General features: G+C 51.6%; 1 protein-coding gene across 1 annotated transcript; it reads left to right on the top strand.

The window, feature by feature from the left end:
• Positions 1-2,598: 2,598 nt before the first annotated feature.
• On the top strand, positions 2,599-20,504 carry LOC119113741 (tryptophan 5-hydroxylase 1). Its single transcript, XM_037237988.1, has 16 exons — positions 2,599-2,687; positions 5,137-5,257; positions 6,690-6,785; positions 7,751-7,846; positions 8,388-8,443; positions 9,057-9,115; positions 10,562-10,659; positions 11,527-11,594; positions 12,047-12,097; positions 14,118-14,263; positions 14,871-15,006; positions 15,535-15,661; positions 16,610-16,737; positions 18,017-18,118; positions 19,559-19,705; positions 20,051-20,504. Exons 2-16 carry the CDS (start codon positions 5,162-5,164, stop codon positions 20,205-20,207), a joined length of 1,563 nt encoding a protein of 520 aa, XP_037093883.1. The 5' UTR covers positions 2,599-2,687; positions 5,137-5,161; the 3' UTR covers positions 20,208-20,504.
• Positions 20,505-20,510: the final 6 nt, after the last annotated feature.

Below are 20,510 nucleotides of genomic sequence, written 5' to 3'. Positions count from 1 at the left end.
ATTTCTCCGTTTAGTAAATATGCCCCTAAATACGTCTTTGTTCCATCACGTCATCGTACCTTGCACAAAATTGATTGAGAGCGAATTGGCGGCCGTTTTGTCTGTAATTTTTTTAAAGAACGCCAGGTATGAAACGTTGACAACGACATTGTATGACCTTAATTGCTACATGACTTATGGAATGGCCGGATTTGAATGGCGTCATTGTGATGTCGTGGATAACTGGGTGACCTTGGAGTAGTCTCCCCGAAATAGTCTACACATCCTTGCAGGCGTGAAGCTTTGAAGCTAGAGGTGTTTAGGTCTTAAGAGGGGTAGGGCGGTAAACTGAAATAGCCATCTGGAATGATCTTCTAGTTGGCTATTTCGGTTTAAAATTTCATACAAATGTTGAACACTCCCTTTCAGCATCAGATGATTAGAAATACGTTCCATAAAGATACCAACAATTTGTCATGCTTTCATCAACCATAATCTGTCAATGAAGATATCTTCAGCCTCTAAAGCATTGCTTGGAAGGGTTATATTAGCGATATTGTCAGAGATATCACCACGCGTTTCCTGGAGCAGCGGTAAAACATCAGCAGCGCACCCACACTGTCCAGGTACATTGCGGTGTTCGTGAGAAAGTGTCCTGCGAAAAATGTCGCGTACCTCATCATCTCCCAGCCATGCAATGTCCGCTTAAGCATCTACAATGGCGAGACAAACTTCCCGCTTTAACGAGCACATACGTCAAACCAAAAATCAAAGAAAAAACGTTTCATTCAGCAATCGTTTCACTAACACACATCACGTGGAAATTGTCGACACGAGTTCGCTGAAAATATGCATCCTTCGGATATGCTAAGATGTTCCTGACTTAGAAATTGCAAAGTCAATTCCACGCACAACTCGTGACCATATACTGACCGCCGTGACTTTCTCCTACTCCTTTTGAGGCGTGCTCCATAAGAGGCACCCGTAATTTGAGGCACCGTTTCCTAATGCAATTTCTCTCCAACAAACTTGCCCGATATACTACGGCCCGAGAGCAGTGCGTGGTGCAGTTTTGCAGAAATGTTCACTCTGCACGACGTATTTAGGCTGAGTAAAGTCGCCGCCTGATCAGGAGGTTTTGAGGGCGTGCCACGGCTGAAACACTCACTCACACACACACACACACACACACACACATATATATATATATATATATATATATATATATATATATATATATGTAATATGTGTATATATATATATATGTATGCATATATATACCTATATATACATATAGGCTGATTTGACTAGTACCTTAATTCGCGGCCGGCCGAGGGCTGACACAACCGCGCCCGGTCGGGGAAAGTTGACTTTCCCCCCGTGATTTTCAACTTCCAGATGCCGTATGAGAAAACAAAGATATCGTGTCACAGGTCTCGTAAAATCATGAAGAATTCACCAAAAAAGTGACCTTAGGTCAAATGTGAGCTCACCGGAGGCAACAAAATGTTAAAAACAGTCTCAAGTCATAAGTCATCCGAATGAAAAAGCCTAAAGCTCTAAAGCTCTAAAAAGTTCTAAGCTCTATCTCATAAGGCACCCATAGCATACAGCTATGGGTGCCTTATGAAATATGCCTATGGGTGCCTATAGAGATACAGTTATGGGTGCCTTATGAGATAGGCCTATGGGTGCCTATAAAGATACAGCATGACCCGGCCCAAAGTTATGTGCTCTGTGGTCATATAATGGTTGCGCATGTAAGATAGAAGTCTTTGCCACATATGCAACACCAAAACTACCCAAAAATGCGTACAAACTTGCACCACAAAAAATGACCTGACTTCAGGTCAACGACCTCGCATTTTTCAAAAAATTTTCAAAGATGCGAACTGTAGATACTGTCATGTTCTACTGCTATAGCAAGTTTGAGCAATGGAAAATGAGTCGCACCAAAGTGGTGTTCAAAGTTTTTTAGAAGTTGGCCTCTGACCTGATCTAGGTCACTGATCTTGGTAGATGAAAATTTCACATTTTTAAGAAAGGATGGTTAAATAATAGACGAACAGGCGATAAAAGCTACGTGTCGTTGCGAGCGTTCGTTTTTACCTGTGCTTGAAAACCTCTAGTGAGGAAGTCCACTTCCACACTGCCCTCCAGGCCGAGCGCAGGTTAATTCACTGATTTTCGCAAGTTCCCAGATTGATTATAGTCCCCAAACTGCTACCGCGATTGATGGACGAGCGCTTGCCACGCATGGTAGATCAAGATAACCTGTGTCAAAATATGCATACGTAAATACGGCCATGCAAATTCCTCTCACAGATAAAGGTCAGTTTATCCGATGCTGTGATTCCCAGCGATCGGGATTAAAAAGGAAGAGATGTTATCAACACTCCACGCTAAACTAACTCTTCGACCGGCTCGATCCTCGGCTTCCGGGCGACGAAGCCAATCAGCCCGTCGCCTCCTGATCCAACCAATGGCCGGGAGGGAAGCTGCATCCGTTGCTGACGTCATTGCGACGTCACGAGTTGTGGCCGATAGGGTTGCCTGGGTGCCCGTTCCCTCACTTTTCTCCCAGACCCTTTCCTGGCTTAGAGTGAGGGGGGCGTTAAATTCACATCGCTCTGCGCGCGAGTGGCTTCTTATCTCCAAGTTGGCAGTCGCGCCCAGGGCACGTGTCGTCGGCGGCCTTCCTCGCCGAGGTAAGTACTCGCAATACGGCCGCCGCGTTGTTAAGGGCCCTGCCGATCGGCGCTCGCTGTCAAGAATCGTTCGATGTGCTCGACGCAAACTGCTTTCAGCTGAGCCGAGGGCGTGCTCGATGCGCTGGGCTGTCCCGGACGTCGTAGTGGGAGCCGTTTTCTGTTCAAGCAGGACATGTAGTGTCGCCAGCGTGCGGTCATTGCGGAGCTCACCTGACAGTGGAGAACTTCGCGGGCTGGGAAAGCCCAAGGGTTTCGCTACGGAAGGGCTAGCGTGCTGGGTTAGGTGCGGTCATTGCGGAGCTCACCTGGCAGTGGATAACTTCGCGGGCTGGGAAAGCCCAAGGGTTTCGCTACGGAAGGGCTAGCGTGCTGGGTTAGGTGCGGTCATTGCAGAACTCACCTGGCAGTGGAGAATTTCGCGCGCTGGGAAAGCCCAACGGCTTTTGCTACGGAAGGGCTGGCGTGCTGGGTTAGGTGCGGTCATTGCAGAGCTCACCTGGCAGTGGAGAACTTCGCGGGCTGGGAAAGCCCAAGGGTTTTTCTATGGAAAGGCTAGCGTGCTGGGTTAGGTGCGGGTGTTGGGGAAATTCCTGAAATGGCCACGAACTTGGTCCGGGCGGATTTTTTAAGGAATCCCGCAAAATGCCAATGCTTGCGATTTTTTAAGTTATTCTTAGCTAAAGTTACCACACTTTTTCCGTTTATCGACGCAGAGAGTTTTTTCGTGAACTTCCCTGTTACTTTTCAATATGTAGAACTCGAGTCCCAGAAAACAACACGGGTAGCTATCGGGTGAGCACTTAACCGATTAGGACTGGATAACTGCAAACGCTGACATGATTCGTCACTCCGCAACTCCGTTCCGTAACTGTGCAACTTTTGAGTAGCGTAATAATTTACGCACAGTTTTGAAACGTGTAACAGACCGACCGCATACCGTTGCCTTTGTGTTCTATGACTCCTCCGCTTTGTGAGTTATTTTTCTTTTGGTTCTATGGTTCGTGGATAGCAAATAAGGAGGCGCGACGGAACTATAGACTTCATTTTGACACGTTTCGGGCCACCAATATCTGGAAGCCATTTCGCAGGAGTTCATGCGACGAGAAAGCCAAGCATTTGACACCTGACCAATTTGAAATTACCGACGTCGCCGCTGCGAGAAAGGTAGCAAGGGACAAGTCCTCGTGAAGCAAAACACGGACATTCCATCCAGTGTCTCAGTGTGGCGGACGTTTTCAACGGGGAAAATGCGTTCCGCGCTAGGCTTGCACCCTGTCAGACGCAGATCTGGGGAGGCTGATGGTCTTAAATGGCCACCGGATTCTGCCGTGAAGATACAGCACCGACCCTCGCTGCTGGGTGAGAACCTGACCCCGCTGCTCGCCCAGCATCGGAAGCGCTGACTCAGCGACCTGAAAGGCGGCGACCGGCATCCCCCGGCCCGAGCGGTGGCGGAACTCCGGCGGCGGACGGCAGTTTCCCGGCCCGAGCGGTGGCAGAACTCCGGTGGTGACCGACAGTCTCCCGGCCCGGGCGGTGGAGGAACTCAGACGATGACTGGCAGCCCCCCGGTCCGAGCGGTGGCGGAGCTCCGGCGGCGGGCGGCAGTCTCCCGGCCCGAGCGGTGGCGGAACTCAGACGATGGCTGGCAGCCCCCCGGCCCGAGCGGTGGCGGAACTCCGGCGGCGGGCGGCAGTCTCGGCAGTGGTGGAACTCCGGAGGCCGTTCGCGTGCGATGGCACCGCCGGCTCGATGCCAACACCTTTTGTTGCCAGCTGGTCGCCAACATCAACATGTGACGGATTGCCGGTATTCGCTCATGGTCCGCGTGCTTCATCAGCATAGAGCAACTACAGGCGTCTGCCATTACTGGTGCGTCAATAGGCACGCTGTGTTGGTTTTCTGCCCATCAAAAATGACTGACGTATATCTAAGACTCCTAAGATTACAATCTGATCTGAATCTGAATCTGATCTGAATCTAAGTCTGCGAAGCTGTTTGTGAACTCAGTCATGATCCCATAAGTGATAAAAGACTTTCATCATCCGAAGACTCAAGTGAACAACCAGCATCTGTCGTCTTTCCTAGAGGCCGCAATCAAACCTTTGTGTTTGTTACGCTGTTTGTATTTCACCGAACTCGTTATCTTTCTCATATTGAATCAGTCAACCAGTTATTGTTATCATTCAGTGAAGCTGTGGCGTTCTCAAACAGGTTCGTCACGCCGGGATATCCTCTTTCTTTGGCTGCAGTTAGACTGCCAAATCTCTCAACTTTCTTACATTCCGTTCATTTTCCCTGGCCTGCTACTTTCTCAATCTTCAGACTGAAGTCGGCCAGCCGAACCAGTGGTCTTTAAGGACAGTTGACTGAAGCGGCGTATGCGCCGTTCTCAAAACTGAACTGAAGCCCGTCAGTCACCTTTGTCGTCGTTCTCGTATTGCAGCTTGTCGTCCGGACCTCCAGCCGCAATGACCGCAACGGGCAAGTCGCTGCTGGGCCTCTGGCTGTACAAGAAGGGCACTGGAGACACCTGGACCGTCCGGGAGGCAGCCGACAGGAGCACGGTAAGTGGAGACCTCTTCTCCCCCCCCCCCCCCTCGGAGGCAGACAGTCCTCTCCACCCGGCAGATAAACCGAGTGTGTCGGTCAGTGATGTCTACGTTCATGCGCTTACATCTTTTTAAATAGACACCTGCCGTGCCTGCTACCTGTCCAATGCTTTAAGGTTGTATTGGTCTCGATTTTCAGATATGTCAAGATTTGATGCCACAAACTTACCACTGGCGAATAGATGGGGTCGATAAAGGGGCATGAAGATTTTACTGCGATGTGGGTTCGCTCCAAATGATGGCAGTAGTAAAATGTAATGGGTCATTTCCGCGACTGACTTGCATCGACAACTACGCCCATTGCGTGATAAGTAGAATCCCAATCTGCAATGTTAGCTCGCCTTCCGTAAATTACGATTAGATCAGCCTGCTCATTCCATGCCCACAGCTCAAAAGGTCACACATGCGACCATGTTCGTCATCTCTGCAAAATATTGCATCACGGCAAATATTTCTGCAATAACTACATATTTGCCCAACATTACAAACATCGCCATAAACATGGTATTTTACAAAGCTGACAAAATTCCAGGCGTACAGGCAAACAGGTCTCCCGCGGTGGAAGGGTGAAATGTCGGCACATCATCTTGCATCTCGCAAGTTTGCTCCAAATTCAGATTAAATCGCGTGATACTGAGTCTAAACGTATTGACCAAGTGGGGAGGGCATGGCCGCCCTAGACCCCTCCCTGTTGGCTTGATCTCGGCACCATCCCACGGTGTGTCGGGCGTGGTTATCAGCGCCAGGCGTGAGTCGTGAGACGCGAGCCGTGAGAAGTGAGGCGCGAGACGTGAGGTGTGAGACGTGAGACGTGAGGCGTGAGACGCGAGCCGTGAAAAGTGAGAAGTGAGACGCGAGCCGTGAGACGTGAGACGTGAGGTGTGAGGTGTGAGACGTGAGACGTGAGGTGTGATACGTGAGGTGTGAGACGTGAGACGTGAGACGTGAGACGCGAGAGGTGAGACGTGAGACATGAGACGTGAGACATGAGACGTGAGACATGAGACGTGAGACGTGAGGTGTGAGACGCGAGCCGTGAGAAGTGAGACGCGGCAGCAGGAGTAAGAACACGTAGCAACAAGACGACGGCGGCCTGTGGCCTACATAGCAGAGATTGAGGGCGATGTCACAGGTGTTGAAAGAATTATGCATGAAGCTATACTTCAATGCCACTTGGTACACAACTGGCATTTGCGAAGATGTACGCGTACCAATTGCACACTGAGGCACATTGTGGTGGCTTTTAATCAATCATCGAAACATCAAATTCGACATCAAGTTTGAGGTCTTATGCATGATCCATCCAGTAAACCTCAACTGTATGTTTGTCGCAACCTTCCATTCAGCCAGGCAAAGACTTAATGTACACGGTCTACTCTCATTCCAGAAGCCGATGGATGGCTTCAGATCTTCCACCAACTCGGTAGTGTTCTCACTAAAGAACGGCATGGGCGGTCTCAGTCAGGCGCTGGCAGTCGTTCAGGTAAGCAGACAAGGTGTCTCGTTCTCACGAGCACCTTGTGGTTGATGCTACTTAGATCGTTGTGATAACCCCAAGTTCCATTATTATCATTTACATCCTATTACCATCACCAGACGCAACACCTTGCTTGCAGATCCAAGTCAACGGCTCTGGCGCTTCAGCCACCAGCACTGTATGACGTTGTGTTTTGGTCTCGCTCAGCTTCATCGTGTTTTCCGGTTTCCCGTTATTCGAAACTTCTCAAATAGCAATGCCGTTGTGTCCCATCGAAGTTAACGCGCCAGTGACACCAAAGATGAAAACAAGGCAACTTTCCAGCATTTCTGCCAGCCATATGTCTATCGAATTGCAAATTTCGCGACCGCAGTAGATGCCTGCCCAATTTTTGGTGACGTAGTGGCCTACCAGCGGAAACTTGCATCGTTCCCCGTAGTTTTCTTTACAACATTTCACACAGATAACATCAGCAAAACCGATGCTTTCATGAAGCTAAAAGCACGTGTAAATTGTAAACCTTTTCACGAGGTTCTCAGATCCGTCTAGGTTCTCCGGATCGGTTAATAGGCCCCTGGTGACCTGAAGGACGGGCCTCGTGTAGAAAAATTGCCTGAATCCTACAAAAACGCTGTTAAAGGTCCTAAAGGACACCGTTGGGCCCATCTGACAAACTAGCATCCACTGTTGACAAAATCCTGGCTATTTGTCTGGGTCTAATACGTAAAGACTTGGAGGCAGGCCTGCGCTATCGAAGTGCTAATGACGCTAATAGAGGTGCAATATGTGCAATCTGGCCAATCGGGATAAAGCCGGAAAATCATTTCCCGTTGGCTCACTTCCTAGAGCACTGTGCTCCCACTGCACTGTACTAGTACCGTGGTGGTTTGAATCCCAGCAATACCAGGCACATGAATCAAGGTAGCAATTCTGTGTTGATATTGCAGAACGTTGAGTCAATTTTGTTTCAGGAGCGGGGAATCAACGTCGTGTACATTGAAAGTCGCAAGTCGCAGCGCAGGAACTCCGAGTACGAGATTTACATGGACGTCGAGTGTGACAACAAGGTGATGTAAAGTCTACCATCACGAGGTGATGTATAGCACATCACCACGAAACGCCATATCATCTTTTTGTCTTTACAAGCACTTTCCGGATTTTCTGCTGATTTTCACATGACGTCGCTGGTCATACTCATGCCTGAATACCGAACCCGATTCACGATATCCGGTTCATGTTACGTAATTTGCTGATGACGTTCATCAGTTGAAGATGGTACAACAGCAGACACCACGCTATAGCAAGTGTGCCCAGACTTTCATCCTGCATGCTACGTAGCTGTCAAGACAGTGCACATGTTACCTACGGAAGAGCTACTGGCTGCATTCGGCGATCCGTCTGTGGAGAGCGCCAACCTTTGACGCCCCACTTCTGTGGATAGCGCCAACCTTTGACGCCCCACTTCTGTGGATAGCGCCAACCTTTGACACCCCACTTCTGTGGATAGCACCAACCTTTGACGCCCCACTTCTGTGGATAGTACCAACCTTTGACGCCCCACTTCTGTGGATAGTACCAACCTTTGACGCCCCATTTCTGATGCTGCAGGAAATGCAATCTCTGGCATCAGATCTCACCAACGTGCTGGAGGCAAGGCAGCTCAAGTAAGTGGCCACTTTAGACGGTGCAAAAAATTGTCCCTCCCTGTCTTGTGGAGGACACGTTATGTCTCAGGCTCTACATTGGTCCATTTTTAAAAGGCACGAACGTGAAGAACAGTGCAGCTTCACCTGCATGCATCAAATTCCATTGACTCTCCGCCCGTGCAAACTGCGCTAGAGGCTTGCGCCTTGAAAGTTAAATCACACATGGGAAACATCACGCGTAAAACACGGCCCAAATGGCAGTCCTAGCCAAACATCAGATACCTCACCTCCCAGCACACCGTGATTTGCTCTCCTGCCAGCCTCACTAGCATGCTGCCACGACGCGAAGCAATACAACGCCGTTCCATTGCCGCGTTAGACCTACCACGGCGGCAAACGTCCGGAGCGATGCGTGCCGCCCTCAGACACTGTGCATGAAGCGTACCGCGCGCGATCAGGGCGGCGACCGGACGGGGGCAAGCGCCCTTGTGACACCGGCCCACGCGTCCGCGTCAGTTACGCCGCTCGCCGTCTGGCGCGCTGCGGCGATGCGCTCATCCGCACCTCTGTACATCATGTGTCATGTATGTATCATCCATACATCATGCATTTGTAAATGTGTCTGCGGCAGGGCGTTCGACTCCGGAGGTGACTTCCCGAAGAGAAGCATGAGCATCCAGAGCAGCTTCGGTAAGCCTGGCACACGCTGTTGATGTTGCAGCACAGAGGGAAATAGCGCGGGCATATGGAGCATGTGCCTGTTGTTTCGGTTTGCTGCTTACCTTACCTGCTATTCCCGATCCTAGACTGGACACGCAAGTTTTTGTTGGTTTTCGTGGATCGTTTGTTTATTCATATATGATTTTGGCACATGTGATAACTCGCGCGTCTTTTGAAAGGCGGTAGTGATCGAGGGGATGCTGCACTGTGCGAATGGGAAATTCCTTGTACGAATGGGAGTTCCTTGTACGAATGGGAATTCCTTGTACGAATGGGAGTTCCTTGCGCGAATCAGGTGTGAGCTTTCCCATTTAAGATTCACACTGTAGCTCAATGTTTGCAGTTACCAGAGGAATGTGAAAGCAAATTGAGTTGCGGCGTTGTGCATACCAAAAGTAACGCCTCGCACGTATAACATTAAAGTGGTCCAATGTATTTTATTTTGAGCAAAATTCCTTTCTAACTTCACCGCTGCTTTTCCCGTAATATATATTTCAGGCTTTTCCGAAAGGAATCGCGGACCGATGCGTACATTGTGACGTAGTTACGGAACATCCAGCTGCGAATCACCGATACCAGAACGGTGTTAACACCAGCGCTGCATGTATGACCTGACGCCTCGAGATTGGGTCTGTCCGGGAATGAGGCGGCGCTTTTTTATGTGAAATGGTGTTTTGCTTTACCGACCGAGATATGTCTGTGACTTGCAGCACAGGTGTTGCCGTCTCCTTTTGTTTACGTATCAAATGTCGACATAAATTCCACAGGTGAACAGCGTTGCATGACGAAATTACGTGTGACACAATGAGCTGATTTTTCCACACGCGGCACACCTACAAACCCATCTCGACGTGCAAGATTCCCTATCATTTTTACCAATCGGCATTTGTATCCATTGACCACCACACGGCGCCCCTGTCGCCACCAAACCAACGGCTGTGACTGACGGCTATTGAAACTATTTGTCGTGCTTGATAAAAGAAAGAATGACCTTCATCTGTTGGTTTTCCACCATTATTGAGATGTCGGTTATTGACCTGCATACGCCTGGAGGTGCTGGCTAAGCAACGTTACGATACGACGATAGTGCACACATTGGTTATATGGTATTATATTATTTATACTATGTATTATATGGTAATTGGTAGCTATCGACGTTTTAAGCACACCTTTTGGTTATACTTGCTTCCTACTTTTGTCTAGTTGTCATTTCTAATCAAAATGCCTTTTTTGCCTGTGCTGCTCAGTTTTTTTGTTTTTTGCTGACTTCTATTGCCCGTGAGTTTAGTATTTACTGCAAAATATCTAAACCATTTTTGCATCTCGTGTTGCGAATGATACCGTCCATGCGCTTTTTCGAACCCCATCGCTCCCTGCCGACCTGAGAGCGGCGGGCGGTGACCTGCTCTGCCGCAGACTTCGAAGACGTGCCGTGGTTTCCGCGCAAGATCTCCGACCTGGACAAGTCGCAGCGCGTGCTGATGTACGGCTCCGACCTGGACGCGGACCACCCGGTGAGGAGGGATCGGAGGACGGTGCTGAAAGCCAAGCAGGCTTCGACATCCGCGGCCAAGCCAACGGACCAAAATCTGCAACATTAAATGACCGCTTTCAGCGGGGGGGGGGGGGCTGTCGTCAAATGCATATCGACACGCGCCCGAGTGGCTCCGTCGAATCCAATGCGCTCGGTAGGAGGGGGGGGGGGGAGAAGCAATTTGACCATCCCTCGAGATCTAAAAAATAAGAGAGCTTAGCAAATGCAAAATGCACAGGGCACGAATGACTGCACGAAATCTCACATGTACCAAATTCTGAGCTTCCTGAGTCATGATCTTCAGGTCATGTAAGGTCAAACAAGGTTAAACTCTGCATAGGTGTCCAATGTGCCCTCAGGTTTCTTCTCGCGGTCAACTTTAATGTAGATACCTATTGCAAGCAAAATGCCACTGGTGGTTACATCAAGTCAATGACCTTATTTGACCCTAAGGAAGGAATACTTACTAAAAACCTTCGGATTCATTTTCATGGTTGAATTTATTATCGGCGCCAAATAATATCCTAAGAGACATGCTCCACAAAATAAAAGATAGATTGAGGCCATTCTAGGTTGATGACCTTCCATGACATTCATGAACTCAAACTCCACAATAGAACATTTCCTGATGACATTGTGATCCAGAAGTTGGAAATAAGCGTCAAAAATATCAGATTAAACAACTTTTACAGTCATACAGCGCTTAATAAACCTTGCAGCGTTACAATAAACCTTGTAGATATTTTCAATCTAGGCCGCTCGAATCCCAGCTCGTGCTAAGTACAGCGACGTAACCGCCGCAAAAAGGGATCACCGGTGGACGATGCCTGTTTACCACTGTTTTCAGGGCTTTAAGGACAAGGTGTATCGTCAACGGAGACAGCACTTCTCCGAGATCGCCATGAACCACCGCCAGTGAGTCTGGAGCTCACTTCGTCACCAATCTATTTAGCATGCTGAGCATTTGCTTCTGATCTCCACAGCATCTCGTGAAACCCACTATAGCTTCATGGGACCGGAGCACGCTTCTCGGCGTTTATGTTCCCTTTCGCGTGTTTTCAGTCCTGAAAGCATGTGCTATTGGTACCCTCTGTTCTGTATTAACGTTGCTGGTGCCAAAAAAAAAAACAACTCCATACGGAATTTGACGAGGGAAGTCACTCAGATTACAGTCATTCTGGCCCTGGTCATGCTATTTTGCCACGAATCATCCTAACCCCCAATCCTTTCACACAGGGGGCACCGAAATTCAGCCCTATTCGATTTTCATTCAGAGTAGTACATAATAGTGCAGTGTGGCGTCATTTGACTTGCAGTGTTGCTGACAACCAAGCTCAGCGCTCTGACGCGACGACCCCGGCTTTCAGCGACAAGCCCATCCCCCGCGTGGAGTACACCGAGGAGGAGACGAGGACATGGTGAGCACGATGCAGGTCGAGGCCGGACTGTAACAGGACAGTGCGCCACACTGCCCTCCGAGCCCAGGTCGGTGAACGGAACTTAAATCACAATGGTTCAACCACAATGGCCTATCGCGCCTCTGACTTTCGATGTGGTTGGACCAAATCACCCGTCGCCTTCGACACTCAGTGCGGTCCTCCCAATACATAGAGACAATACATCAGAGGAACGCCCCGACGGGAATGGTTTGGAAGTCATTTCCGATGGAATTTAAGGCAGCATTACGTGCCAGTGCCGGCGCAGACTTTGCCGGCGCCGCGCTGTCGCTGGTATCACACGGCATCAATCGCGTCCGCCAAATCCGCCAACGTCAATCGCGTCTTCCTGTTCACTGGCATGTACTGAAACGAGGCCTCGACTTGTGCCGCGCCCTCCTAATGAGGTAACACAATTTGTGATCTCGATCCGGTTAATTGAGACCTCTCGTTTCCGTCTAATCAGCCGAAGGCGACGGTCGCAACGTCAGAGTGGCGCCGCCTGTTGCCGATTGAGATGGGGAGGGGAGGCGGAGGGGGGGGGGAGGCTTGAAGTGACAGGATATCTAAAAGTCATTTGTTTGACGGAACACCATAGCCCAACGTTAAACTGCAAGAAGACAAACCCCTTGTTTCCCGGCAATGCCGCCCCTGCCTCAAGTATTCCTCGCTGCAAGACGCCGAGAAATTGTCAACGGGCGCAGTAGGCCGCTGCGGCACCCGTTGTCCGGGATGGTGAGTAAGCCTCGTGATCAGGAGTGCGTATGATTACTACTCACTGCTGACCGAAGTTCACTGTCTCCCCGTTTAAATTTAGCGGAAGACGCGCTACTGCGAGTCACAACAGCCGTCACGTGACTGGTCCCGATGGGCGCAGGCCAGCGTCAGGCGTCAGGTCAGGTCAAGCTAGCGTTGGTCACATCATATGTCAAGATGCAGTGTGATAACGAGACACGCGGTGGGAGCTGGGGCGTGGGTCATGGGACACGTGGCCATAGCTGGAGCGTGGGTCATGGGACACGCGGCCATAGCTGGAGCGTGGGTCATGGGACACGCGGCCATAGCTGGAGCGTGGGTCATGGGACACGCGGCCGTAGCTGGAGCGTGGGTCATGGGACACGCGGCCATAGCTGGAGCGTGGGTCATGGGACACGCGGCCATAGCTGGAGCGTGGGTCATGGGACACGCGGCCATAGCTGGAGCGTGGGTCATGAGACACGCGACCAGGTTTCTCAGGCCAATGATGTTGAGTGAGCCGAGAAATATGAATGCGACCGTTAACTCAGTACAATTTGGTTGAGCTGCTATGAGTTCGGCGAGACCACAGACGATTGGTCGTTTGACACAGCTCGACCTCGGAACCAACCAGCTGAGTCCTATAGATCCTGCTCTGGAACCCCACCCTGTCACGCCGCCACCTGGCGTTAGGATGCAGGCGCGCTGAGTTATATAATACAAGAAGAGAGTTCGAGGGGTTACTGGGTGGAAGAGAAGTCCCGGGGTTGGCGTGCGCCAGGAGAGGGGCGCCTACTGCACTGTCCCTCCCGAAATAATCTCCTTCATAATGACAGAGTGGCTTTCATGTGGGGAAGCGTCACAAGTGTGATTCTGCGACGGACTGTTTTCTACTGTGGTTGTCACACGGCCTCACCGTAGTAAGACAATTTGGTAAGAAATCTTCTGTCGACAGTGCTACTCAGCCGGTGCGCTCCGCATTCGGCAGGTGGCGCCCGCATCGCACTCGCGCACAGTACTAGGGCAGGTGGCGCCCGCGTCGCACTTGCGCACAGTACTAGGATAGGTGGCACTCGTGTCACACTCGCGCGCAGTACCTAGAACAGGGCGCTCGCGTCACACTCGCGCACACTGTTTCGGGCAGGTGGCGCCCGTGTCACGCCCGCGCTCGGTATCTTCAGAAGATCATGCCCGAGACTCCCCCGCCCCTCTCCGGTTGACGTCCATCGCACGGTTCCACCGTGAATTACCCATTCCCTTCGCGCAGGGGTGTGATATTCCGCGAGCTGAGCGAGCTGTACGAGACGCACGCCTGCCAGGAGTACCTGGAGAACTGGCGCCAGCTGCGCCGCTACTGCGGCTACCGGCACAACCACATCCCCCAGCTGGCTGACGTGGACGCCTACCTGCGCCGTGAGCATGCCGGCGGGATCGCTCCGCTTGGCCGGAGCGCCGGAGAGCGAGCTGGAGCTGCGACTGTGGGGACGGGTCTCTGCTGGCATAGGCATGGCTGGATGGCAGTGCTGGTCATAACTGAGAGCTCCAGATGGTTGGGTCATCCCACAGTAGTGTGAATATTGAGTCTTGAGTCTGACTGATGTCTCTTCTCGCGCGTTAAAACTCACTGGAGTCGATTCACCATTTTTTTTGGAGGCCATGCAAGATGAATAACATGGTGTGTACAGCACGGATAACGTACCTTCTGTAGATGACTTACCATTAGTTGAACCCATCACGGCTAATTGAGACGCACCCGAATGTTCGTATGAGGCGCCGGCCCGGCTCCCTCTCCGACCGAACCCGACTCCGTCTCCGACCGAACCCGACTCCGTCTCCGACCGAACCCGACTCCGTCTCCGACCGAACCCGGCTCCGTCTCCGACCGAACCCGACTCCGTCTCCGACCGAACCCGACTCCGTCTCCGACCGAACCCGACTCCGTCTCCGACCGAACCCGGCTCAGGCTCCGCCTCAGACTGAGCCCGGCTCCGTCTCCAACCGAGCCGCTGTACCCCTGCAGAGAGGACGGGCTTCCAGCTGCGGCCGGTAGCCGGCTACCTGTCACCACGGGACTTCCTGGCCGGGCTGGCCTTCCGGGTGTTCCACTGCACCCAGTACATCCGCCACAGCTCCGACCCGCTCTACACACCCGAACCGTGAGCTATACCTTCGGTGCATCTCAGAGCTGTGAGCTATACCCGGACGCATCTCAGAGTCGTGAGCTATGTTCCGGGCTCACCCAAGATCCCACTCGGGTTATCTCGTGCGAGGCTATTCCACTGCTTTTTCTGGTGCAGATTATGAGTTACGTCTTTGGTGCACCCCTAGAGCGAAGAGTTACGTCCACATTGTTCAACCAGGGTACGAGTTGTTACACCTCCTTAACACACAAACCGGTATCATAAGCCTCAATATGCGCCTAAATTACGAAACAAAACCGCTGAGCACCGGATGTCAGTTGCGCTCTTTATCTCTCGCGGCTACTAACATCGCTCATTGAGTGATTATGGTGTAATCAGATGTTTGGTGAATCTCACAAATCATCGGCACAAGCAGGGCTCTTTACCTTGATGTCAGCAGCCACGCGATGACCAGTGCCGTCGCAGTAGCCTCGTCGCAGTAGCCTCGTCGCGGTAGCCTCGTCGCACCAGCGTAGTCGTGACTGACCGTGTTGCTGGGCGCAGGGACTGCTGTCACGAGCTGCTGGGTCACATGCCGCTACTGGCCAACGCCAGCTTCGCGCAGTTCTCGCAGGAGCTCGGACTGGCTTCGCTGGGCGCCTCCAACGAGGAGATCTCCAAGCTGGCCACGGTACGGGCAGGCACAGACCATACTGTAGGCGGTGACAGGTGGCCACCACGTTTGTATGTGTGTGGGGGAAACGTCATCGGTTATCATCACCCATGTGTGTAGGTGATGACAAGAAGATGACGGCTGCTTATGTGCGTTATCGTTAAAATGAATTGGGCTCGACGAGATACCTTGCTTGAATTCATGGAACTTAGCCTACAACGCTAGTTTAACAGTTTAACAGTGTTAACCTCAAACTAGAAGACATTTATGCTACAAAGATTTAGCGTTTGAGCGTCCACTTAAAGGTAATGTTGCTACACGTACCGAACCGGAAATATCTGCTATAGTAACAAAGCAATTACAAGGGCATTAACAATTACAATTACAAAACAATAACGTTTGCATTGATACGTTCATTGATATGCAACTCTATGTTGATAGAGTTGCAATCTACTAACTCTCGGTATTGGAACTCATTTAATGGCCAGTTAAACCCATTATAAGTCCTGTGGAGCATAATCGCTGTGTAGAACAAAGCGCTGGGACTGTAGCAGCCGATTTTACGACTCTGGTTACAGTATGAAACAAGAATATGGAAGACCTAGGTTAACTAGGTCTGGTTGTTTGTTTACGAGGAGTTATAATTTCATCTATCCCCATGGAAAATTCAGCCTTGAAAGAAATCGCTACAAAGATTGACTGCTTGTCCATGCGCCGAGGGAAGTACTCGAAAGTTCACGATAAGGCGGTATAATGACGTCAGTTGTCTACCCTGACTGTTCCCGCCATGTCCCGTGCCAATCACAGCAGAGCTCCTCCCGGTGAAGTTCTGTCTGATGACGTCACAGGCTACCCAACTGTTCCTGCCGTGTCCCGTGCCAATTACAGCGGAGCTCCTCCTGGTGAAGTTCTGTCTGCGTGATGACGTCACAGGCTACCCAACTGTTCGAACCGTACCGCTCACAGTGCTACTTCTTCACGGTGGAGTTTGGCCTGTGTCGGGAGAACGGTCGGCTGAGAGTGTACGGCGCCGGTCTGCTCTCCTCAATCGCAGAGCTGAGACACTCGCTGACACCGGCCGCCAAGGTCCGCAGGTAAACACTACACTCGCTGACACCCGTCGTCAAGGCCTGCAGGTAAACACTACATTCGCTGGCACCGGTCACCAAGGACTGCAGGTTAAAACTATATTTGCTGATACCGGCCGCCACGGCCTGTAGGCAAACACTCCACACGTTGACACCGGCCGCAACGGTCTGCAGGTAAACACTACACTCGCTGACACCGGCCACCACGGTCTGCAGGTAAACACTACACTCGCTGACACCGGCCGCAACGGTCTGCAGGTAAACACTACACTCGCTGACACCGGCCACCACGGTCTGCAGGTAAGCACTCCACTCGCTGACATCGGCCGTCAAGGTCCGCGGGTAAACACTACACTCGCTGACACCGGTCGCCAAGGTCCGCAGGCAAACACTGCGATCGCTGATGCCGGCCGCCAAGGTCTGTAAGTAAACACTACACTCGCTGACACCGATCTCCAAGGTCTGCAGGCAAATACTCCACTCGCTGACACCGGTTACCACGGTCTGCAGGCCAACACTGCACACGCTGACACCGGCCGTCAAGGTCTGCAGGTAAACACTACACTCGCTGACACCGGCCGCCAAGGTCCGCAGGTAAACACTACACTCGCTGACACCGACTGCGAAGGCCCGCAGGCAAACATTGCAATTGCTGACACCGGCCACCTCCGTGGCCGGTGTCAGCGAGTGACGAAGGCATCAAACCTTTATGTCCGATATTCTGGATATGAGATAAACAACTCAAGCGTTAACATTCAAGCCCGGTGTCTCGGCGAACATTGCATCACTTGGTCATCGAGACACCATGTTTTGCGCGGAGACTGCGCTAAGGCCTGACTACTTAGCACTACCCGACCCCTGCGATCACTGCATGTTCTTTAGACAATTGTCACCTACAGAGGTCACGCACTCATGACCAGGTCATGCGCATGAGGCCGGATGATATTTGCCAGCTGATTCTGTGTTAGGAACATTGACGGCTTTTCTGTTCTTCGTAACATGCGAAGGGAATTAAGTGCGACCATGTTGGTTTGAAACATCTACAACATACCCCTACCTAGCGTAGTAGCACCAGCTTTGTTAACCTGCTCGTCTTGTTAAGAAACGATATGACATATCGTGGTATGTCACGGGTTATTTCACCCTTGTCATCAGATCTTAGATCTAACATCTCTAACATATCCCCACCTACCATAGCAACACCAGCTTTGCAAACCCGCTCGTCTTGTCAAGACACGATATGACATGTCGTGACATGTCATGGATTTGTCACCCTTGTCGTCAGATTTGATCCTGACGTGACGTGCACAGAAGAGTGCATCATCACGGCCTTCCAGAACGTTTACTTCTATACGGACACGTTTGAGGAGGCCAAGGAGAAAATGAGGTAGGTAGGCCCTGCCGATTAGCTGCTGTGAATTGTTTCTACAGCTCCCATCAATCCTGAGTACAAACGAAACCAGACAACTAAGAACATTTTTGTTTTGTCATGCCATTTTCTCTTTTAGCACGTGTATGATACTCGGTGGCACGATGATGTTTGGAAGTGGCCACTTGCGTCTACTTCAGGTAACCTCTTGTTCCACAACTAACCTCCTGTTTCATTGTTTGGCGGTAGTTCGGTCAAAATTATGCGTTAAACAATTTCATCGTCTGTAGATGATGACTCTGAGCAGAGCTGTGCTTTCTGGGCTCTGGGCAAAATTTGCACCTATTAATTTCACGTTCTGTACAGCTCTCTTTCTCTCATGTGTTAAGCCATGCCTTCCGCCGTGCCCATGAGCCCCTCCTACAACCATCTCCCCGGTGACCACCGGCGGCGGCGACGACCGCTCAAGACCCGATAACCTGGCTAAGGGACTGCCCGCTGTGAGCGATGGTTCGGCGGCGCCCCCAGCGGGTGCAAACGGGACTCTGAGAGCCCAGTGTACCAGGGGTTTACTGTTGAGCGCCTCAGGTAGTGAAAGCACGGAAAGCACGCGGGGCCAGCGTTAGCGCGGGTCCCCGCGCGCGTCTAGCCACGTTGGTGCCGTGGTTGCGTTTGTTTTATTCAGCCCACGCGAGTGCAGCGAGGGCTGCGGTCTCACCATTGCCTCGAACGCCTTTGTGGTTTACTCCTAACTGTAGGTGATCTGCCCAAAGCAAGGGACGTAATGGCCGAGTGGTTAGAGCGTCGGACTCCCACGTGGGGAGCCGGGTTCGGATCCCGTTTACACCATGGCTCGTGATTGCTGATATGGTCAATACAATCGCTGGCGTTCCACAACAAAATAAGTAAACGAAGCACGTCGCTTTCTTAAAATAAATCAGCCCAGAACATGAAAGACCATTGCCCCAAAAAGCTGATGTTACCGAGGGGTTTCTCAGATAATAACTGGTGGCTTGATCCGGAGCACAAGCAGATATACAGATTTTGCTGGTCGCTATAGTAGCTGATGTTCATCGGGCTCCAACCATCCGGAGTAACATGAACTCTAGCAATTGAATGCACCCTGTCAGAGGCGCCACGAGGACCACACGGGCAGCGGCGGCGCCGGTGTTGTGAGCGCCATCCGGTTAGTAGCTGATGTTCATCGGGCTCCAACCATCCGGAGTAACATGAGCTTTAGCCATTGAATACAGCCGGTCAGAGGCGCCACAAGAGCCACGCGGGCAGCGGCGGCGCCGGTGTTGTGAGCGCCATCCGGTTAGTAGCTGATGTTCATCGGGCTCCAACCACCCGGGGTAACATGAGCTCTAGCAATTGAATACAGCCGGTCAGAGGCGCCACGAGGACCACACGGGCAGCGGCGGCGCCGGTGTTGTGAGCGCCGTTTGGTCTCCGCAGGGCGTTCGCTGCTACAATTCATCGGCCGTTCGGCGTTCGCTACAACCCGTACACGCATTCCGTGGACGTTTTGTCCAGCACTCAGAAGGTGGCGGCGCTGGTGTCCGAGCTCCGCGGCGACCTCTGCATCGTCACCAACGCCCTCAAGTGAGTAGCGCCCGAACGCGACCCGGCGCGGGGACGTCGCGTGGCAACACGTGGGGCCTCGGGCTGGTGTGGGGGAAGAAAGATCTGGGAAGTAGTTGGCTAGGTCGGTACAAGGAGTATCCCTTTTAAGTGGTTGGAAGTACGAATGACGCCACTTTTACACTTGTCAAAACCATGGCCCTACGGCCGCTTCCACACATATAGATTAAGAGAGTGACCGAGCCATCATATAGCGAGCATTTCGCAGATAGCTTAGTGGGATTTCCACTGAGTCTGGCAAAGCTATTCTGCGAATGAACGCCTGCCTAACATGCAGCGATAACCAGCATTTCTTTTGCCACGCAGAAAGATCCAGGAAAATGACGAAGATGCTGACATCGAGGGCATCACGAGTCTGCTGTCAGCAGCGTTGCCGGCAGATACGGCCCGAACACCAACACCGCCCTCTGCCGCCACTCCAGACCTCTCGCCCAATCAGTCGCCGCCAGAGAAGACAGACTAGGCGCTTGTTGGCCCGCCCTTCGCCGCCACTCCCGACTTCTCGCCCAACCAGTCACCGCCAGAGAAGACAGCCTAAGCGCTTGTTGGCCCGTCGCACGCCTACGTCAGCCTGCGCCTAAGCAGAAGCAGACGCAGGCTGAATAGGCGCGACGGGACAGAATGCAGTGCTGTCACATTCGCTGTTAATGTGATAGATGGGATGACTTTTGTTGATCCTTATCTCAGAGTCATCCCGTCAAATGACACCACTGCACATGGTCTGATCAGTCCCTGGTCACCAGCGCTGCATGATACCAACATTTGC

Source organism: Pollicipes pollicipes, unplaced genomic scaffold (assembly GCF_011947565.3).
Source record: "Pollicipes pollicipes isolate AB1234 unplaced genomic scaffold, Ppol_2.1 Scaffold_7262;HRSCAF=8765_pilon_pilon_pilon, whole genome shotgun sequence".
Lineage (NCBI taxonomy): Eukaryota > Metazoa > Arthropoda > Thecostraca > Pollicipedomorpha > Pollicipedidae > Pollicipes > Pollicipes pollicipes.
The sequence above is the reverse complement of the archived record's forward strand: the minus strand, read 5'-3'. Positions and strand labels throughout refer to the sequence as shown.